General features: G+C 34.9%; 1 protein-coding gene across 2 annotated transcripts; it reads right to left on the bottom strand.

Moving 5' to 3' along the window:
- Positions 1–627: 627 nt before the first annotated feature.
- Positions 628–20,857, bottom strand: LOC120354181 (myoneurin-like). Of its 2 annotated transcripts, none has more exons than XM_039440709.1 (6): positions 20,582–20,857; positions 19,002–19,041; positions 18,226–18,302; positions 14,829–14,897; positions 9,760–9,865; positions 628–1,674 (listed from the first exon to the last, which is right to left on the bottom strand). In XM_039440709.1, exons 1-6 carry the CDS (start codon positions 20,582–20,584, stop codon positions 902–904), a joined length of 1,068 nt encoding a protein of 355 aa, XP_039296643.1. In that variant the 5' UTR covers positions 20,585–20,857; the 3' UTR covers positions 628–901. The 2 variants fall into 2 exon arrangements, with proteins under 2 accessions (XP_039296643.1, XP_039296644.1); XM_039440710.1 differs by lacking the exon at positions 20,582–20,857 and adding an exon at positions 20,175–20,468.
- Between the last annotated feature and the right edge of the window lie 642 nt (positions 20,858–21,499).

Consider the following 21,499-nt stretch of genomic DNA (forward strand, 5'->3'; position numbering starts at 1 on the left):
ATGTTTACTGTTAAGAAAGTATTAACCTTGAAATAGTTATTTGTGTAGCACTATAGTGAAATCCATGTTATAATGATAGTGCTTGATTAGTAATGGTATTGCTATCCTTGTCTCTCACTCAACAAAGCGGATAGCGGATATCTCTTTCTCACTTTGCTCTGTTGCCAGATCGTCTTTTGACAATGTAGAAATTAATAATTGATTAAGAAAATATTTATGATTAAATTTATTATGAAATTATTGAAAAATATAAATAATTGATTATATTAAACGAGAATGAACGGTTAATATTACATCAATAAACCTGTATCAGCTACCGTCTATAGAAGACAGAGGATCGGCAACGTTTTTCGCCTATCTTTCTCCACTGCCATTATAACGTGGACCTCACTACAGTAGTTGCTTCTCCCATATGATGTGTAGGGCAGGAAGCTGTCCGATTGGGTTGGCATTTGGGAATTGGATGATTGGGGATCAGTTGGCATTTGGGATGATAATCAGCCAATCAGAGAGCTTCCTGCCCTGCCGACTCTCTTGAAAACCGCCTCATTTAGCTTGGCACTTATGTTTCTCCAACATAGTTTAGTTTTCTAGGGCTTCAAACAGGTTATAACATTTACACTAGTCTGATTTTTGTAATACTGACCCCATGTCAGTACTTATACAGAAATATGTTATGCACTAATGCGTTCATGTAAGCGCTGAAAAATGTGAAAATCTTGCAGGAAAGTCTGTTGACTTTCAATCTTAATTATAGGCAACCAGAACCAATTAGAGAAGCCTTTTCTGATTGGTTCTTGCCGAATTTAACCATGATTAAAAACTTAACAGGCTTATGCAACTAAGCCTAATTCTTTGTTAAGGTGAAACATAACCAATTCTATGACATATGGTTTTTTATTTAAATAAATATAATTTTATGTGTCCTGATATGTTCTTTCAAAGTACCTAACCTAGCACTTTTGTAGTCACAAAACTCGCAACTGAAGAGGTTTTCTGTATGATGTGCTCTGATATGAATTTTCAAAGAACTTGAACGAGCAGTTTTGAAATCACAAAATTCGCAGCTGAAAGGTTTTTCTCCTTTATGTCTCCAGATAATATGTACTTTTAAATTATCTAACTGGGCACATTTATAATCACATAAATTGCAGCTGAAGGGAGTTTCTCTTGTATGTCTTCTGATAATATGTCTTCTCAATCTACCTAACAGGGCACATTTATAATCACAAAAATCGCAGCTGAAGGGAGTTTCTACTGTATGTGTTCTGATAAAATGTCTTTTCAAAGAACTTGAACGAGCAGTTTTGAAATCACAAAATCCGCAGCCGAAGGGAGTTTCTCCTGTATGTCTTCTGATATGATTTTTCAATCTACCTGAATGAGCAGTTTTGAAATCACAAAATTTGCAGCTGAAAGGTTTTTTTCCAGTGTGTTTTCGAATGTGTCCCTTCAAATGACTAGACCATAGTGTCTTATAGCTACAGTGAGCACAGCTGTAGAGCTTGGTCTTTTTGCCAGCCACAGATGACTCAGTGCACTTTTCCACTGGAGAGATTGAATGCTCATTCAGTCCACCCACTTCTGTTGCATAGTCTCGGCCAGATGTGCTGCAGTTTGAAGGCCACATCTCTGGTTCACTCTTCACTGAACTTCCTTCAGCCTCTTGCTCATCTGCAATCATCAATAATATAACTGGTAGATTATAGAAATAGATACATGGTTGGTGAGAATCATGGAAACAGCTTCATATTTCTTCTACAAAGATAGTTTAACAGCAAAGTTAGTAGACAGTCTAACTAGCTTTGATTCAACAGATTATAGAAATAGATACATGGTAGGTGAGAATCATGGAAACAGCTTCATATTTCTTCTACAAAGATAGTTTAACAGCAAAGTTAGTAGACAGTCTAACTAGCTTTGATTCAATAGTAGGTTAGGTAGGAGAAACAAACCTATTCAAATTTGAAAAAAATACTTTTTTGTCACTTCAAAAATTTGGCTTGCCATCTTGAATCCAACTACATTTTTCCAAATGGGAAGGTGGTCATACATGATTCCGATAGGCCTACAGAATTTCACTAAAAAAATTATATACAGAGAAAATCATACGAAAATGAAATGAGTACATTGAAGATCTAAACCATCAAATTAATCTTTTTCAAGTCTTAGTAAAAACTTATAGTAACATCTGATCACATATTCAACACTAAACAGAAAATTTCGATATGTCAGATTTCTACATCCGCCTACTTATCCATTTCATTTTTGTATGATTGACTAATATCTTCAAATGTGAATATCTTTAAAACTGTCTGAGATTTCCATGTGTTAATTCACCATTCATTTTGTCTAAAAATGCTGTATCAAAAGCATATATCATAATAACCACCTTCCAATCATCAAAATGAAGTTGGATTCAAAATGTCTGATCCAAGATGGTAGACCAAAATTGTGAGGTGACATAAAAGTAGTCTTTTTTAATCCCGAATTCGATTACTGTCGAATTATCCTTGTAAAAATACTATTAGTTCTGTGAACAGTAGACCTCGCGCTCAGTAAGTTACATTGACATGTTGTTATGTTTTCTCAGAAATTAATAAATAATTTATCAATTTAAAATGTCCAGAAAAATCCTAAATAAACATAGAGCTTTCTGTACTATCGTACCGTGACGTGTCGTCCCGGAATGTGAGTGTGAGCGCTGTTATCAGGTCTGGCTGCAACTGTCTACAACTTTGATGGAAAGATACATTTTCAAGATGTTCGATGTTTTTGAACTGGTAGTATTATAGTCCACTAGACAGCTTATTTATGATGAATAATTCTATAGTCTGATTTTTACTCTAGTATTGGCGTATGAAGGAGGCTCCTTTTTCCTTTTATATTATCCTTGAAATGCAAAAACCGAAATTTAAAAAGGAACATACCTGTCAAATTTCATGAAAATCTATTACCGCGTTTCGCCTTAGATGCGCAACATATAAACATTTAAACATTAAGAGAAATGCCAAACCGTCGACAATTAATAATGTTTACCGCCCTGTATACACAGTGTTCTGAAAAAAGGTGCCCATAAGTCAGAGAGTGATTCCTCTCATTAAAGAAGAAAAAAGTTCTAATTAACATAGGTCCGAAAATGCTTAGTTACCAAGATTTCGTCTGAATTTCAGTTCCCCTGCCAAAACAAAGCCCTACGGGTATTTGTTGGCTGTTAATTAAGATGTAGAATTTAGCGTACTCTATGTAAAATAACCTGACAAATTCAATTAAACCATTTCCAGACCTCTAGCTACAGTAATTTTTAAGATATGTGATGAAATACGCGAAACTTGGTCCCGAAAAACAATCCTTTAAGGTTTGAAGCAGATTTACTATGTTAAATGTACAATAAATACTGATATTTTCTTTACAGAACTTGTAGAAAATTTAATTTCGAAGTGTAAGATGCAAAATAAGTCTATAATAGACAAACGCAACCTTGACAAAATAATCCTTATTTACGGTACATACAAAACGCATGAAAAATAGAGAGCTTAACAGATTTTGTCTATATTTCATGCATTTTGTATGTAAATAAGGATTATTTTTCTAAGGTTGCCTTAGTCTATTGTAGACTTCTACATCTTTCTCTTCAAAATTAAATTTTCTATAACTTCTGTAAAAAAAATCTATCTTCATTGTACATTTAACATAGTAAATCTGCTTCAAACCTTAAAGGAAATTGTTTTTGGGACCAAGTTTCGCGTATTTCGTCACATATCTTACAAATTACTGTAGCTACAGGTCTGGAAACAATTTTTCAGTTCATTTTACATAAAGTACGCTGAATTGTACATCTTAATCAACAGCAAAAAAAATACCCGTAGGGTTTCGTTTCGGCAGGGGAACTGAAATTTATACGAAATCTTTCACCCTGCCTGTATAACTTGGTAACTAAGCATTTTCGGATCTATGTTAATTTGAACTTTTTCTTCTTTTGATGAGAGGAATCACGCCCTGACTTATGGGCACCTTTATTCAGAACACTCTGTATAGACACTGAAATAGAAGTAGTTAGAATATTAAGGAGAAAAGCATCCAAGCAATTTGTTTTCAGCTTCAGTTATGCAATGCACATAATATGCACATCACCTATGCATTGGTATTGACCACCATCACTCAGCCAGTGCAGAGTTATTAGACCAAGTTGAATTTTGGTTGAAAGGGAATGGGATCATTGATTTGGATGGATAATTAAATGCCCGATAGAATTTAACAACTCCTCCATGTTCAATGGTGTCATACAGAAACTCTCATTAAATTCTGATTGTAAGTTGGAATTCCAACTCTAAGCCATTTTATCAATCAATTGGATTGATCCATGAAGGATATGCTGAGTCCACCCCTTAAAAGATTGAGGTCTAGGCATTATCTCCGACTGGCAGAAGTTGAGAGACAAGATATTATAGAATTGTGGCGGCAGGAATGGTTTCAGGTCAACATTAAGAATAAGACGTTGGTGGAAGACCCATCTGTGCCTTTGCCTGGAATGGATTTGAAGAGGAAACTTTGGTGCAGGTTGAATCGCTTTCGTACATCTACAGGCAGGTGTGCTCAAGCACAGACTACTTGGGGCATAGCCACTGACCCCCACTGCACCTGTGGAGTTGTGCAGACGATGCAGCACTTAGTTGAAGACTGTCCACTGTATTCCTATGAAGGGGGGGGGACTCAGGGGTATTCACCTGGCGGATGAGCGTGCCATGTCATGGCTGGAGGGGACTGTGGCAGAGCTTGGCATTTGACCTACCAAAAATGAAGAAAGCCCGACGAGACATATTTATGTTGAATATTATAAACCCTATATGTACGTTTGATTCATTAGTTTGTCTATATGTTGTTGTTTGTGTGTTTTATTAATGAACTGGGCCTGAAAAAAGCATAAGCATATATATATATATATTATATATATATATATTATATATATATATATATATAATATATATATATATATATAATCAATTGGATTCATGAGTTGATTAATTTTGTTCAGTGCATAATTTACATGAGGCAGGCATCCCATTCATGAGCATCATTCCTACGTTATAATTGCAGTGGAGAAAGATAGGAGAACAACGTCGCCGATCCTCAGTCTTGTCAATGCCTTCTATAGATGGTCGCTGATACAGGTTTATTGATGTAATATTAACTGTTCATCCTCGTTTAAATGAGTTATATTTTATTAAGCATAAAATTATATTTTTCAATAATTTCATGAGTTTTCATAACTAGTAGTTCTGTGAACAGTAGACCTCGCGCAGTTATAAACCACAGTCTCCTCTAATACTGTCTATCAGAGTAAATTCTGTCCTGTCCTGTCGTGTCGGCGAGATATCGGTGTATAAACGACTAATGGCTGTTTGGGTTGTTGAATCAAAAATGCTAATAATTTGATGTAAACAGCTATGCTACTATCATCAAAATCTTACCGAGTTGGAAGCAGAGAAAAGTTTGGAGAAAATACTATGCTACTTCAAGTTATCAATTGTATGCCTCACTGCATGCAATTAATAGTCCACACAATACTGTGGCTGTATTTTCAATAAGTTACATTGAGATATTGGATTGCATGCGTCATTGCATGCAATTTATAATCCACTCGACAGCTGATTTATAATCTATATAAATAAAAATCGAGCCTAAAATTTTGACATTCAATTTATTTATTTTTATGTTATTATTTTACAAAGGAGACTTTCTAGAAGTATTGTAAGCCTAGGTGATGATGATGGGATGAATGATAATACAATGAAGGTAGAGTTATGAATGAATAAAAATGATGGGTTATGCTATCCACTTGAATTGATTTGAGTCCACTTTTCAGTACAGAAGTAAATAAACTAGAAATTTTGAATTTGATTAAAAACCGAATATAATAGAATGATTACATTCAATAAACTCTCGAAAATTGAACTTGAAAATATTGAGTTATTAAGAAAAATTTTGAACCAGAAATAAAACACAAACTAATTCACTGAAAGCTCAGCTGTTAAAATAAATTTTTTATGTGTGCACCGAATTTGATGATTTTTTTTAGTTGTGTTTGTTGTGTTCAGGAGCAGGTTCATGGCCTATCAAATTTATGATCCGACTTCAAGACTCTTTCCTACGGCCCTTCAAAGTTTACATTTAATCCTTATGGGAGGAGATTTGTGAGGTGGACCAATACCTACTATTACTTAGTAATAGTAGGTATTGGCTGGCCACACACAAGTTAAAATCAGCTGTTATAATCATTGCGTCATCCAACTGCCGTCGGTAGATCTGTTTTTCCATTTTCTTTCTATTGATTTACAAAATTTCAATTCTAATAAAAATGCCACGGTACGAACGACGTCAAAACTTGGGTCGTAGAACTCGAAATACTGTAAATTTAGAATAAGCACGGGAAAAACAGCAGCAAGGAGATATACCATTCTATTTCCCAGCAAGCTGCATTTAACTATAATAATAATAATAATAATAAATGTTTATTTCCCAAAAAACTAAAACTACAACATTAATTACAAAAATATTAGATAAATTACAATATTACATACAATAGTTAGTTACAAAAGATTCTTATAATGTGTTCTCTACTTGTTTAGTTTTTCTGTGTGGAAATTGACCTACTCCACTATGGCGTACCATGTTCTAGAGTAGGTTTTGTTATTTTTTGTGTGTATTATCAATTAGTGTTTAGTAAGTCATTAGGTGGTTAGTTGTTATTTGAAATAATGTTTTCTATGTTCTGTCTTCCTTTGCTCATCAACCAATTGTGTACTATTGCTTTGAACTTTCTAGGAAGAATTATCTGTTTAAAGTTTGCAGGAAGTAGATTATATAATTTTGGTGCTAAATGATTGAAATGTCTCTGGTATAGTGCCTTCCTTGCAACACTGGTGATGAGAAGATTCCTGTATCTGGTGTTGTGGTTGTGGTTTCTAGTTTGAAATGTTGTTGGGTTCTTGTGCAATCTGCATAGTATCTCCTTGGAGTAAAGCTGTCTTGCATCCATCACGTCAAACTCATTGAATAGCTGGTCTGATGAATAACGTGGAGGCTTCTGGTTGATGACCCTCATGATCAGCTTCTGCACCCTGAGGAGCGGTTCAATGTGCAAGAAGCTTGCACCTCCCCATCCCACAATCCCATACAACATGAGAGAAGTAGACAACTCTTAGACATCCCTTGTCGACCAGTGTCCTCAGAATCCTGAATCTGTAGATGGTCTTCCTCAGTCTCCCGCATAATTCATTGAGATGATGATCCCAGCGCAGAAAAGAGTCCATAGTAACTCCCAGGTATTTCTGTGACTGTTTCCTGTGAACTGTGTATGAAGTGTTATTCCATTGATTCTTGATTACTATCTCATCTCCTGTTGGCTGTCCATGTTGAGTCGCCGAAAAGGTCAGAAAGAAGGTTTTCTCATGGTTCAATGTTAGCAGATTTTCAGCCAACCAGCGAGACACCCTCTGAAGTCCAGTCTCGGCTTCTCTCCAGGTCATCTCCCAGGTCGGTTCAGAGAACAGTATAACAGTATCATCTGCAAAGGTGGTGATTGATCCATTTATTACCATGTTGCATAATGGATTTATGTAGAGGAGAAAAAGAATTGGTCCTAGTACTGTTCCTTGTGGCACTCCAAACTTTACAGTCAGCTTGTTGCTTATACATCCATTGACTCTGACACATTGTGTTCGGTTTGATAGGTAGCTCTTGAAAAGATTCCATGCGACTCCTCTTATTCCATAGTTATCAAGCCTTGAAAGAAGAATGTCATGTGACACCGTATCAAAAGCCTTCTTTAAATCTAAGAATACTGCTATTGGTTTCTCTTCAATGTTTATTTTATCGGCAATCTGAGTGGTCACATAGTGGATAGCATCATTTGTACTGCGACTAGATCTAAAACCATATTGGTTTGGCGATAGAAGATTATTTTTTTCAAGAAAGCTGACTAATCTAAAAATACAAACTGCTGCACAACTAAGCACATAGGAAGTCCATATTGAGATATAAATGTAAATACTGATTGTTGGATAATTTAAAAAATATATAGTGCATCAGATTAAGCTAAGGCTATGCACACCTGAGGAGGCGCGGCTTGGTGATACAAAGTGTTGATCTTATGGAGATTGCCTTATCACACCGTTTCACGCCTTGCCCGATTCAGTGTGTGTAAGTTCTTCCATTCAAACCAATAAGAAAGAAGCACCTGGATGCACAATGCCGCATCGCGCCTCCTCAGGAGTGCATCCAGCTAAAGTTCGTCAAGAGATGCATTAACTATTTGGCGGTTTCAAAGTTCGCCGGGCCAGCTAGTGATGAATAATTCTATAGTCTGATTTTTACTCTAATATTGGCATATGAAGGAGGTTCCTTTTCCTTTCATATTAACCTCGAAATGCAAAATTTCCAAAAACCTTGTATATACATCTGTTGAGGCCATTTGAAATTGTATTCATTCACTCATTGACTGCCAGATGGCAGGAGAGTTTCTATAATTTTATAATAACTATTACTCATCAATTTATCGCTCAGGCATCGGCCGGTTTGAGAGTCAGTGTGAAATCAGCTCTCGCTCTGCTAGCACTCCCTGTCGAGGCTTTAACAATCAGGAAATTCATCCTGAATCTGCCTAAATATTCGTGTCATTTAATATCATAGGAAATTCGGCCTATACATTTATTCGTGAACATAAATTACATTTCCATTTTACGTGAAAAGTTACTCACGTTTCGTATTAATAAGTGAAAAGTGAATGCCAGAACGCAAGTTTAGTTTTTTGTTTGTATTCCTATTCAAATCTTAGTGTTAAATATCCAGTCAGTAAATTTCATCTTAGAACCGGGAAACAGCAAGGAACCAACTTTAATAGTCGCACTTTCGGTTTGCATAATTTCACCTATCTTTTCCTCTCATCTATCCTATCCAACTGTCCACCTTTTACCTCAAATAGAAGTAGGCAAACAATTTGATTTATGACATATTGGATTTGGGATTTGGTGAGTACATTTTCTGATTTTCTATGTTCTCTATGTATGTAGTGTTCCTGAATGGATATAATTATTCAACTCAAAGATTTGATTCCTTTTATACAGTCAACATCAGAGCATTTGAAACTTGTAGTTTGAAATATTTAAATTTAAAGTACCGGTATTTACGTACCAACATCAACGTGCAATTAAAAAAGAAACATACCTACCTGTCAAATTTCATGAAAATCTATTACCGCATTACGCCGTTTTGCTGTAAATGCGGAACATATAAACATAAAGAGACATGCAAAACCGTCGATTTGAATCTTAGACCTCACTTCGCTCGGTCCATTAAGATGAAATATTTCGTTAATTATTAATTTTACATTTTTAAAAGACGATCTGGCAGCAGAGCAAAGTGAGAAAAAATAGCGCTATCTGCTTTGTTGAATGATAAACAAGGATAGCAATACCATTGCTAATCTAACACTGCCATTATAACGTGGACCTTACTATATAGACAGTCAATCCTTATTAAAACTGAGAAATTTTCGAGAAGACTTGGTCAAACTTATAACAGTCATTGATTGACCGAACGAATGGCTTTGCTGCCATTATAACGTGGACCTCACTATACACTGATTATGACTAATATTAATAATAATTTTCCAATAAAACTGCACACTATCTAATCACCCAAGCAAAGTGTGTGGACCCTGATTAACAACGATTCGAGTAGTGATAGTATTAATCTCACCATATGGCTCCTCTTTAATGAAAATCATGTTGTAGCCAGGGATTAGATAATGTTGTTGGCTGCTATCATCCTCCTCCTCCTCCTTTTTAACAGTAACTGTCGCAATCTGAAATATTCACATTCGCAATGAAACACAGTAATATTATTATAGGCTCCTATTATTTATGATATTCTACAGAAAAGGTTAAGTGTGAGGTTCAATGAAGCACGAATTGGATGAAATTTGAGATATAAGCAAGCAAGTTTTTCAAAACATCTCACAAGTGCTCCATAGACCAGATAAAGCTGCAATAATCATTATTTCATCCAGGACCACTTGCTGTTGACTTTTGTGTAGTTGAGAAGTTGATATTGTGGTAATTATTCATATTGAATGAAAAAGACTAAGGAATTGTCAAAAAACCACTGATTTATTGAAAATTAGAAAGACCGGTTTCGGTTATTACACCATTGAAAATAAACCTCTCAGGTTTATCAGAGATTGGCAATGGTGTAATAACCGATTTACGTGTATAATTTGTATATGATTTACGTGTATATTTTGGTGTAATAACTTTTCTACCATATACGCTGCTAGTTGGTTGATTTCTAACTCAACAGCAAGTTGAATGAAAAAGACTAAGAAATTGTCAAAAAACACTGATTTATTGATAATTAGAAAGACCGGTTTCGGTTATTACACCATTGAAAATAAACCTCTCAGGTTTATCAGAGATTGGCAATGGTGTAATAACCGAAACCGGTCTTTCTAATTATCAATAAATCAGTGGTTTTTTGACAATTTCTTAGTCTTTTTCATTCAACTTGCTGTTGAGTTAGAAATCAACCAACTAGCAGCGTATATGGTAGAAAAGTTAGTATAACAGTAAATAGGTCAATAGCTATTCTATTATGTGAGATGAAAATACAATGTGAAGAAGACAAAGAGGTGCTGCATTCACTTCTTAGAATAAAAATACATCGATAATTTATTCTGAATCATCTCCAAATCATTGTTGGCAGTCGTTTATATTTATATTGTAGTACCAACTATAGAAGGTGATGCACAACAAATGTGGCAACATTATTATTCCCTCTCACTTAATAGCCTAAATCACACTAAAGGAGTGATTCCCGGCCTGGCAAATAGTATTGGCTCTCATCAAATTAATGTCCATTCACTTTTTTATCTGTTTGCGAATATTTACAGTTGCAAATGTATTTGAGGTGGTTGACAACATTATTGCAAGCAATTTGGATGTTTGTTCAATAATAACGAACATTGAGTATATCAGCAGTAATATATTTTTCTAGTAAAGATAAAACACATGCCTGATTGAAGGTTGGTTGTGGCTCTTCTTTGATGTGATTAGTTTCACATTCTTCTCTCTCAATCTTTACCTGTGAACAAAAGAAAAGTCTAGTGTAATTTGAGATTCAGGTTATGAATTTACTATCCTTTTCTGTCATTGGAAAACCAGATAGCTCAATACTTTCCCAGCTTAATTGTCATTGCTACATCGTTTCTAGGCTATGTGAAATACAATGAACTACCACATTATTCAATCTAAATGAAAAAATCTGGTGTGGCGCACTCACACAACTTTCCTTGCCGTTATGAAAATTGATCACCTGACGCTAGTGGTCCAGCGCATCTCAAGTCTACTATTCAAAGATTTGAGCCAGCTGGTGACAGGGCAATAACGCTGGAGACACACGAGGTCTGCTATCTCTTCATAGTGAATCATTCAATAGATTCAACAGTTTGCAATTGGATAATCACATTTTCTCGAATTTCGAGCTTATTTTTAATTTTAGGTTAAAATGTTACTGAACATTAATTGTAGAGATTCTCTTGCTCAATCTATTCCAATCGAAATTTTTTGTATAAATTGTATCTGAAGCCTGATAATTGAGAATCTAAAATCAAACTTCGCATAGATGGGGCGGAGCTCCTGAAATTTTTACAGATATGGGACTTGTGGCAGTTGATAGAGCTTATTGATAGTTAAATATCTATAGTAGTAGTACTACAACCCCATTGTTATAGAATATAGCTGACTATGCATTGTCTTCTTTATGTCTCAATTAATTATTTTCAGTTAGTTCTACTCAAACTCTTGACGAGAGCACTCGGCTCCCGAAATTCTTTAATTCGGTATTTTCTGTAGTTGTAGTGTTAATAAAGTTTCAATTTTTAAAAACTCAGTCGTGTCGTCCAATCACTTAACTGATGACTATTCCAGGTATAACTTCAATCAAAATCGTTGGAGCCGTTTTCGAGAAAATCGTGAAAAACCCTGTTTTTGACAACATTTTCGCCATTTTAGCCGCCATCTTGAATCGCATTTGATCGAAATTGTTCGTATCGGATCCTTATATTGTAAGGACCTTACGTTCCAAATTTCAAGTCATTCCGTTAATTGGGAGATGAGATATCGTGTACACAGACGCACATACACTCATACACACACACACACACACACACACACACACACACACACACACACACACACACACACACACACACACACACACACACACACACACACACACACACACACACACACACCACACACACACACACACACACACACCACACACACACACACAAATTAATATTATATCCGACATTTTCGGATGACTTGAATCACAGCTATCTACCAATAGAAGGTGATGGAAAATCACAAAAATGTCATTCTCAATGTACACTGATTTATTGATAATTAGAAAGACCGGTTTCGGTTATTACACCATTGAAAATAAACCTCTCAGGTTTATCAGAGATTGGCAATGGTGTAATAACCGAAACCGGTCTTTCTAATTATCAATAAATCAGAGGTTTTTTGACAATTTCTTAGTCTTTTTCATTCAACTTGCTGTTGAGTTAGAAATCAACCAACTAGCAGCGTATATGGTAGAAAAGTTAGTATAACAGTAAATAGGTCAATAGCTATTCTATTATGTGAGATGAAAATACAATGTGAAGAAGACAAAGAGGTGCTACATTAACTTCTTAGAATAAATATACATCGATAATTTATTCTGAATCATATCCAAATCATTGTTGGCAGTCGTTTATATTTATATTGTAGTACCAACTATAGAGGGTGATGCACAACAAATGTGGCAACATTATTATTCCCTCTCACTTAATAGCCTAAATCACACTAAAGGAGTGATTCCCGGCCTGGCAAATAGTATTGGCTCTCATCAAATTAATGTCCATTCACTTTTTTATCTGTTTGCGAATATTTACAGTTGCAAATGTATTTGAGGTGGTTGACAACATTATTGCAAGCAATTTGGATGTTTGTTCAATAATAACGAACATTGAGTATATCAGCAGTAATATATTTTTCTAGTAAAGATAAAACACATGCCTGATTGAAGGTTGGTTGTGGCTCTTCTTTGATGTGATTAGTTTCACATTCTTCTCTCTCAATCTTTACCTGTGAACAAAAGAAAAGTCTAGTGTAATTTGAGATTCAGGTTATGAATTTACTATCCTTTTCTGTCATTGGAAAACCAGATAGCTCAATACTTTCCCAGCTTAATTGTCATTGCTACATCGTTTCTAGGCTATGTGAAATACAATGAACTACCACATTATTCAATCTAAATGAAAAAATCTGGTGTGGCGCACTCACACAACTTTCCTTGCAGTTATGAAAATTGATCACCTGACGCTAGTGGTCCAGCGCATCTCAAGTCTACTATTCAAAGATTTGAGCCAGCTGGTGACAGGGCAATAACGCTGGAGACACACGAGGTCTGCTATCTCTTCATAGTGAATCATTCAATAGATTCAACAGTTTGCAATTGGATAATCACATTTTCTCGAATTTCGAGCTTATTTTTAATTTTAGGTTAAAATGTTACTGAACATTAATTGTAGAGATTCTCTTGCTCAATCTATTCCAATCGAAATTTTTTGTTTAAATTGTATCTGAAGCCTGATAATTGAGAATCTAAAATCAAACTTCGCATAGATGGGGCGGAGCTCCTGAAATTTTTACAGATATGGGACTTGTGGCAGTTGATAGAGCTTATTGATAGTTAAATATCTATAGTAGTAGTACTACAACCCCATTGTTATAGAATATAGCTGACTATGCATTGTCTTCTTTATGTCTCAATTAATTATTTTCAGTTAGTTCTACTCAAACTCTTGACGAGAGCACTCGGCTCCCGAAATTCTTTAATTCGGTATTTTCTGTAGTTGTAGTGTTAATAAAGTTTCAATTTTTAAAAACTCAGTCGTGTCGTCCAATCACTTAACTGATGACTATTCCAGGTATAACTTCAATCAAAATCGTTGGAGCCGTTTTCGAGAAAATCGTGAAAAACCTTGTTTTTGACAACATTTTCGCCATTTTAGCCGCCATCTTGAATCGCATTTGATCGAAATTGTTCGTATCGGATCCTTATATTGTAAGGACCTTACGTTCCAAATTTCAAGTCATTCCGTTAATTGGGAGATGAGATATCGTGTACACAGACGCACATACACTCATACACACACACACACACACACACACACACACACACACACACACACACACACAAATTAATATTATATCCAACATTTTCGGATGACTTGAATCACAGTTATCTACCAATAGAAGGTGATGGAAAATAAACGTAGCAAAAATGCCATTCTCAATGTCCACTGATTTTATAGTGTGAATTTCACCATGGAAGTAAGAAAGTGGAGATGATCATTTAAAAAATTGGACTCTGTTAGTCATTGAACTGGAATGTGAAGGAGGTCCTGAAATGTAATGTACAGTTATGCAATGATACAACTCTGAAATTCCGTACCTCAGAGTAAGAAGGGCGTAAGTCTCAAACGGCTGATTTTACAGGAGAGCCCAAAAAGTATTGCATTCCCGGCCTGGCAAATAGTATTGGCTCTCATCAAATTAATGTCCATTCACTTTTTTATCTGTTTGCGAATATTTACAGTTGCAAATGTATTTGAGGTGGTTGACAACATTATTGCAAGCAATTTCGATGTTTGTTCAATAATAACGAACATTGAGTATATCAGCAGTAATATATTTTTCTAGTAAAGATAAAACACATGCCTGATTGAAGGTTGGTTGTGGCTCTTCTTTGATGTGATTAGTTTCACATTCTTCTCTCTCAATCTTTACCTGTGAACAAAAGAAAAGTCTAGTGTAATTTGAGATTCAGGTTATGAATTTACTATCCTTTTCTGTCATTGGAAAACCAGATAGCTCAATACTTTCCCAGCTTAATTGTCATTGCTACATCGTTTCTAGGCTATGTGAAATACAATGAACTACCACATTATTCAATCTAAATGAAAAAATCTGGTGTGGCGCACTCACACAACTTTCCTTGCAGTTATGAAAATTGATCACCTGACGCTAGTGGTCCAGCGCATCTCAAGTCTACTATTCAAAGATTTGAGCCAGCTGGTGACAGGGCAATAACGCTGGAGACACACGAAGTCTGCTATCTCTTCATAGTGAATCATTCAATAGATTCAACAGTTTGCAATTGGATAATCACATTTTCTCGAATTTCGAGCTTATTTTTAATTTTAGGTTAAAATGTTACTGAACATTAATTGTAGAGATTCTCTTGCTCAATCTATTCCAATCGAAATTTTTTGTTTAAATTGTATCTGAATCCTGATAATTGAGAATCTAAAATCAAACTTCGCATAGATGGGGCGGAGCTCCTGAAATTTTTACAGATATGGGACTTGTGGCAGTTGATAGAGCTTATTGATAGTTAAATATCTATAGTAGTAGTACTACAACCCCATTGTTATAGAATATAGCTGACTATGCATTGTCTTCTTTATGTCTCAATTAATTATTTTCAGTTAGTTCTACTCAAACTCTTGACGAGAGCACTCGGCTCCCGAAATTCTTTAATTCGGTATTTTCTGTAGTTGTAGTGTTAATAAAGTTTCAATTTTTAAAAACTCAGTCGTGTCGTCCAATCACTTAACTGATGACTATTCCAGGTATAACTTCAATCAAAATCGTTGGAGCCGTTTTCGAGAAAATCGTGAAAACCCCTGTTTTTGACAACATTTTCGCCATTTTAGCCGCCATCTTGAATCGCATTTGATCAAAATTGTTCGTATCGGATCCTTATATTGTAAGGACCTTACGTTCCAAATTTCAAGTCATTCCGTTAATTGGGAGATAAGATATCGTGTACACAGACGCACATACACTCATACACACACACACACACACACACACACACACACACACACACACACACACACACACAAATTAATATTATATCCGACATTTTCGGATGACTTGAATCACAGCTATCTACCAATAGAAGGTGATGGAAAATCACAAAAAATGTCATTCTCAATGTACACTGATTTTATAGTGTGAATTTCACCATGGATGTAAGAAAGTGGAGATGATCATTTAAAAAATTGGACTCTACTGTTAGTCATTGAACTGAAATGTGAAGGAGGTCATGAAATATAGTGTAGCCTATAGCGGCAAACTTGAAGTCGGTTGCCGGCATTTTCACAACAAAATATTGCTCTGAAAATAGTTAAATCATAGAGAAAACATTCGAAGATTCAATCTTGAGTGGGCCTAATGTTTTCTCTATATGGTTTGATATTGAAGAAAAATTATCTAAAAGTTTTAATAATGAATTACGGAAAAATTACTAGGAATTTTTTAGTCAAGGCTGAGTTTCACCAGTAGGCTTACCTTAAACTTTAGATCTCTGCTGTATTTTCCTATTATTATTGTTGATTGTATTGCATTAAGAAGTGGAATTCGATAATAAAAAGAAACAATTATTACTCTACCTCACTTTAAATATTGATACAATTATTGTACTTTGATTTCAAATTCGATTCTTCACTTTTAAAGACTTGCGATACGTACCTTTCTGACAATGGACAATGTAGCCAACATTATATTGTTGAGGCTATGGAGATATATCATCGTATTCTATTGTTTGATATCAAAAACACAATAATAAATATTAAATTATGAAACAGTAATTTATAAAATATATTATTATAGACATAATACCGCGATTCACGATACATAATATATAGATTATTACAGTCATTATGAGATTATCTCTCTATGATTTTTGTGAGATCGGACACGATCAGCTGTTATTCAAGGTCATTTTACAGCCCTAGGGCTGTAAAGTTTTACCGGCCTGGTCGGAAAACAATCACTTTCGGCCTCCATATGACGCACGTAAACCAGCTCATTACATCCAAGTGTGGCGAAAACATCATTTTGTCAAAAAATGGACTTACGCTCCTCTAGCTGAGGTACAGGATTGTGATTTCAAGCTGAATATAAACAGCTGTGCTTAGTGAGAGAAGTTGTGTGTATTTTTGGGTTCAAAATTTTATAAAATAACTTGATTAATTCAATAAGAAGTGATAATTGAGTGTTATATTTAAATATAGTTTGCTGTTTTAATTTCTCTAAATTCAAAATGTTTAGCTTATATTCATTTTTGGACGAAAATTGAACTAGAATCTTTTACAGTAGAAACATAACCTATTTTTTGGACATTTTATTAATTTATCAAAATTTGAGAATGGAATAGATTTGGGCCAAGCCTGTTGTTCCTTCCTAATCATATTTATATAATTTGTGATTATGTCCACGAATAAATGATAAATAAATGAAATAATTGCTACATTATTTTGAAATAAATGAATAATAATTACTCGATCGGCTTTTGTCTGTTTGTTTGATTTTACTGCAGTTATTGTCCGATTTGGAAATACAAGTTCGGTATACATTGAAATTTGGTATACAAGTACTTTGAAACAAGATGCGTTAACGTGTATATAGGTAAGGTTTTTTTAAATTTTGAATTTTAAGGATAATACAAAAAGAGGAGTTTCCTTTGAACGCCAATATTAACCAGACTATAAAATTATTCAGCATAAATCAGCTGTCCAGTGTATTAATAATTGCATGCAATGACACATGCAATAATTAATATATCTCAATGTAACTTAGTAAAAAATCAGCCGTTGTGTGGACTATTAATTGCATGCAATGACGCAATAACTGAAAGTAAGATAATATTTTCTCTCGACCTTTCTCTGCTTTCAACTCGGGCTGACCTGTTACCAGTATGTCTTGAAGGAGATTAACTTTTGATGTTAGGGTTTTTGATACACCAACCCCAACAGCCATTAGTAGTTTCCATTCCGTTATATCACCGTCACGACAGGACAGGACAGAATTTACTCTGATGAACAGTATGGACAGAGGAGGTTGTGGTTTATAAATGCGTGAGTTCTACCGTTCACAGAACTACTAGTACGTTTACATGTTGAAAGTTGATTCATGGGAAGCATAAGTTGATTCTACATTTTTCTTACTAGAATGAAAATTATTCATGAAGTTTTGTAATTTTCACCCATTGCAGAGCATAGATCACACCTGCTTATTCGAATATAAATAATTGAAAATATTTTACTACCTGAAGTCTGTTTTCTTGTCTCGATGTTGTTGATAAATCTCTAAGCCTTTCAATGACCACTTTCGCTATTTTCTTACCTGAAATGTAATTGATTTGAAGAATTAACATTTCTCAGTATTAATAAATCAGATGTATTGGGATGACTTGCATCACAGCAACCTACTATTACTATCTTCTATGATCTTATACAGCTTCTATAATCTTCGACACAGCTATCCACTATAATGGAAGGCGGTGGAATGAGAAAATTGGCAACAATGCTGTCCTATGATATCCACTGACTTTTAGATGAGAATCTCACTACAGTCACACAATAAAAAACCAGTGAAGGAAATACACATATTTTTTTAGAACACTCGACTCTAGTCGAGAGCATGTGATTTCAAATGGTGACTGTCGCGGAGACTAGAGTCGACTGGTCTGAGTGTCACCATTTGGAAACACATGCTCTCCACTAGAGTCAAGTCTCTTCTCCACCTGAGTCGCGTAAGTGTTAGTTGAGCCTAACTCCTCCATGATTTGAAATTAGATTCTTCAAAAAGAGCAATTTATGTTGAGAATTTGTTTGTGATTAGCAATGAATTATAAATGTGAATAATGAATATTTTATTAATTTTATTGACATGATGATAATTTACCTATAATGGCTAATATCGAAATAGGGAATACATCGATATTGAATACACCTAAGAGAACTAAGTCCCTCCTTCAAAGTAGAAAGTACTGACTAAATAATTGTAATTGGGATGCAAGTATATTATAATTTTTTTACTTACAAATACTGTATTCCATAGTCTGGAAAACTGCAGTTTCACTCTGAAAACAATACAGAGAATTCATTTTCCAATTATTGTTTATGTAGGGCACAGTACTGCTTCACAAATGAGTACCTACTTATAAGTAATTGGGTGCCTAGGGCGAGGTACCCAACCAGTGTTGGGGGGTCGGGCAAGCTCCCGTTCTGCATCCAGCTATGAGCAAGGCAGCTCTATTACATTCTATACTCACTGCTTATAAGCAGGCTTGATCAATAAAATAGCCTATGGAGACTAGGAGCCTATATAGAACACTAGGGAACTTGGATTGGCGAACTTGGTTCACCGAATAAAGTTCGTGTAGGATTTGTCCCACACACTGTAGAGGGGAGAGTGAACAACCGTTCGTTACTTCAGTGTCTTTCGGGGTCTAGAGATGAGTGTTTCAAAATTTGCAGCTGTTGTGTTAGTTTTAGATGAGTGTGGAGTGTTTCTTTCTTCAAGAATGAAGCAAAAAGAAGAAATGAGTGGTCGAGAGGGTGGTTGCAGGAGAGAGAGCGTGGTCACATTTGAAACTTTTACACCATCTTAACCTTCCGGCAGTCGCGCTGTTGTAAAAAGTACAAGTGTCAGTTTTTTTGTTGCACAAAACTACTGAATGGTGTGGTGTCAGTGAATGAGTTACCTATGCATTCCAAAACTTTCCCCCCATTACTCCACTAAGTTGCAGTATTAACCGAGCAATGGTTCAGTCTTTAGGTGCCATTTAGTCGCGACAGTGCCTAAGATAGGGAAAGACTGTATACGAGGACTGTAAACGAACGAATAACACAGAATTTTTGGCTTTCTTGGTGCACCTTATTGGGCTATGAAATGGTAATCATCCAAATGTTCATAGGCGTAAAATAATCTAAAAAGATGGAAAAAGTAATTATACAATTAATTGAAATGTTTTGACAGTAAACAGAGTACACAACACTTGGAAAATTGGATGTTGTACAAAATACAACACGCGACTGCTTGTGTGATTGAGAAGGGCGCGACTACCGGCAGGTTGAAGAAAATGACGTAGGAGACTTTAACAATTATTTAAGAATGAGTGAGAGTAAAGTTAACTACTTGTTAGATCTTGTAACGTTTCTAATAAGTAGTAGGAATTTAGGAAAGATACATTACTTAGAACAGCTATATCACCTGAACACCGTCTCGAAGCTACACTCGCTACCTAACTAGGTAACTACTGGAAGGAGCTTGGAGGATCTAAAATTTACATGTGCAATATCACCCTAATCAGACAAACCAAACAAAGTTTTTAAATCCAGATTGAAACCGAATTCGCCACGATTTTGGTTGGCGGTTTACCAATTTTCCACATACACTGGGGAACTTGGTTCGCAAGATCCAAGTTCCCTAGTTTATGGGGCCCTTAACTATAGCATTTCCTTACATAACCTCATATTTTGGTCTAAGAGGAGCAGGCAGCAGCAATTATTATTTTCTATATTGGAAATAAGCATAGTATGATAATTTTCAAACAGAGATCGAATGATGTATGCTCTACACCGAAATAGGGAATATAAGCTAGTTTTGATCTTGCTTACCATGATTTTCGTGGAATTTCTCAAAAGTGGCAACGATTGGTGTAAATTCAAATGTTATTGGTTGCTCTAAAATTTTACTATGTTGTGTATTAATACTAGCTTTTATTGTAATAAATAAGTTATTCGCAAAACAATTTCAATATTTGGATACTGTGGCATAAACAACATGAATTCAAAGTGCATTTTTACTTCAACTACAACATTAAACATTTGAACATTATTTTGATTACTCTGATAACATTATTTTGTAGTCATTGAGCATCAGTGTACATACAGTATGGAAACTTGGCTAGTACCCTGGCGCAAAAATCCGCCATCTTGTTAGGAAGCGAAACATTGTAATATAGTGAGGTCCACGTTATAATGGTTGGGTAGGAAGATAGTGGCTGACTGTACACAGCTGTTACTCAATTCATCCGATTAAATTTGATCTAATAATAATTATCATTCCCTTGATAAAATAAACAATTTAATGTCAAATTAATCAAGAATTTATATGTTTTCATAATTTGATTTAAAAATTTGCTTCCATAACTGAGATCAAATTTATTTTTATACAAACCTAAAATGGCGGCTAATTTAGAAAGCTGTGATATACCAATCTGAATTTCAAAACAACAGAAACTATTTAGTTATTTTGTAGGTATCTATTCCAATTTCTTTCGAAAATAATAGAAAAATAGAAATCCTATTTAAAATGAGTAATTCTAATGGAAATAATTCTGAAATAACCTTTCAATATTATTTATACCAGTACGAGTAGGCCTAGGTCTAACCTATACATGTAGGCAAACTGTAGCATGGATGAAGTCTAGGATGGTTAGTTATCAACTTTTAAAATGTCAATTCAGGTATTTTAATATGTGTTTCTAATACATCAATGTCTAAAAATTATTTAATTGTTTCAAAAATACATTT

This window comes from Nilaparvata lugens, chromosome 14 (genome assembly GCF_014356525.2).
Source record: "Nilaparvata lugens isolate BPH chromosome 14, ASM1435652v1, whole genome shotgun sequence".
NCBI classification, from domain to species: domain Eukaryota; kingdom Metazoa; phylum Arthropoda; class Insecta; order Hemiptera; family Delphacidae; genus Nilaparvata; species Nilaparvata lugens.

Coding starts and splice junctions, on each gene's coding strand:
- LOC120354181 (XM_039440709.1), bottom strand. Junction 9,866..14,828: donor CACAACCAACCTTCAATCAG/GCATGTGTTTTA, acceptor TGAATATTTCAG/ATTGCGACAGTTACTGTTAA. Junction 1,675..9,759: donor CATTAAAGAGGAGCCATATG/GTGAGATTAATA, acceptor TGATGATTGCAG/ATGAGCAAGAGGCTGAAGGA.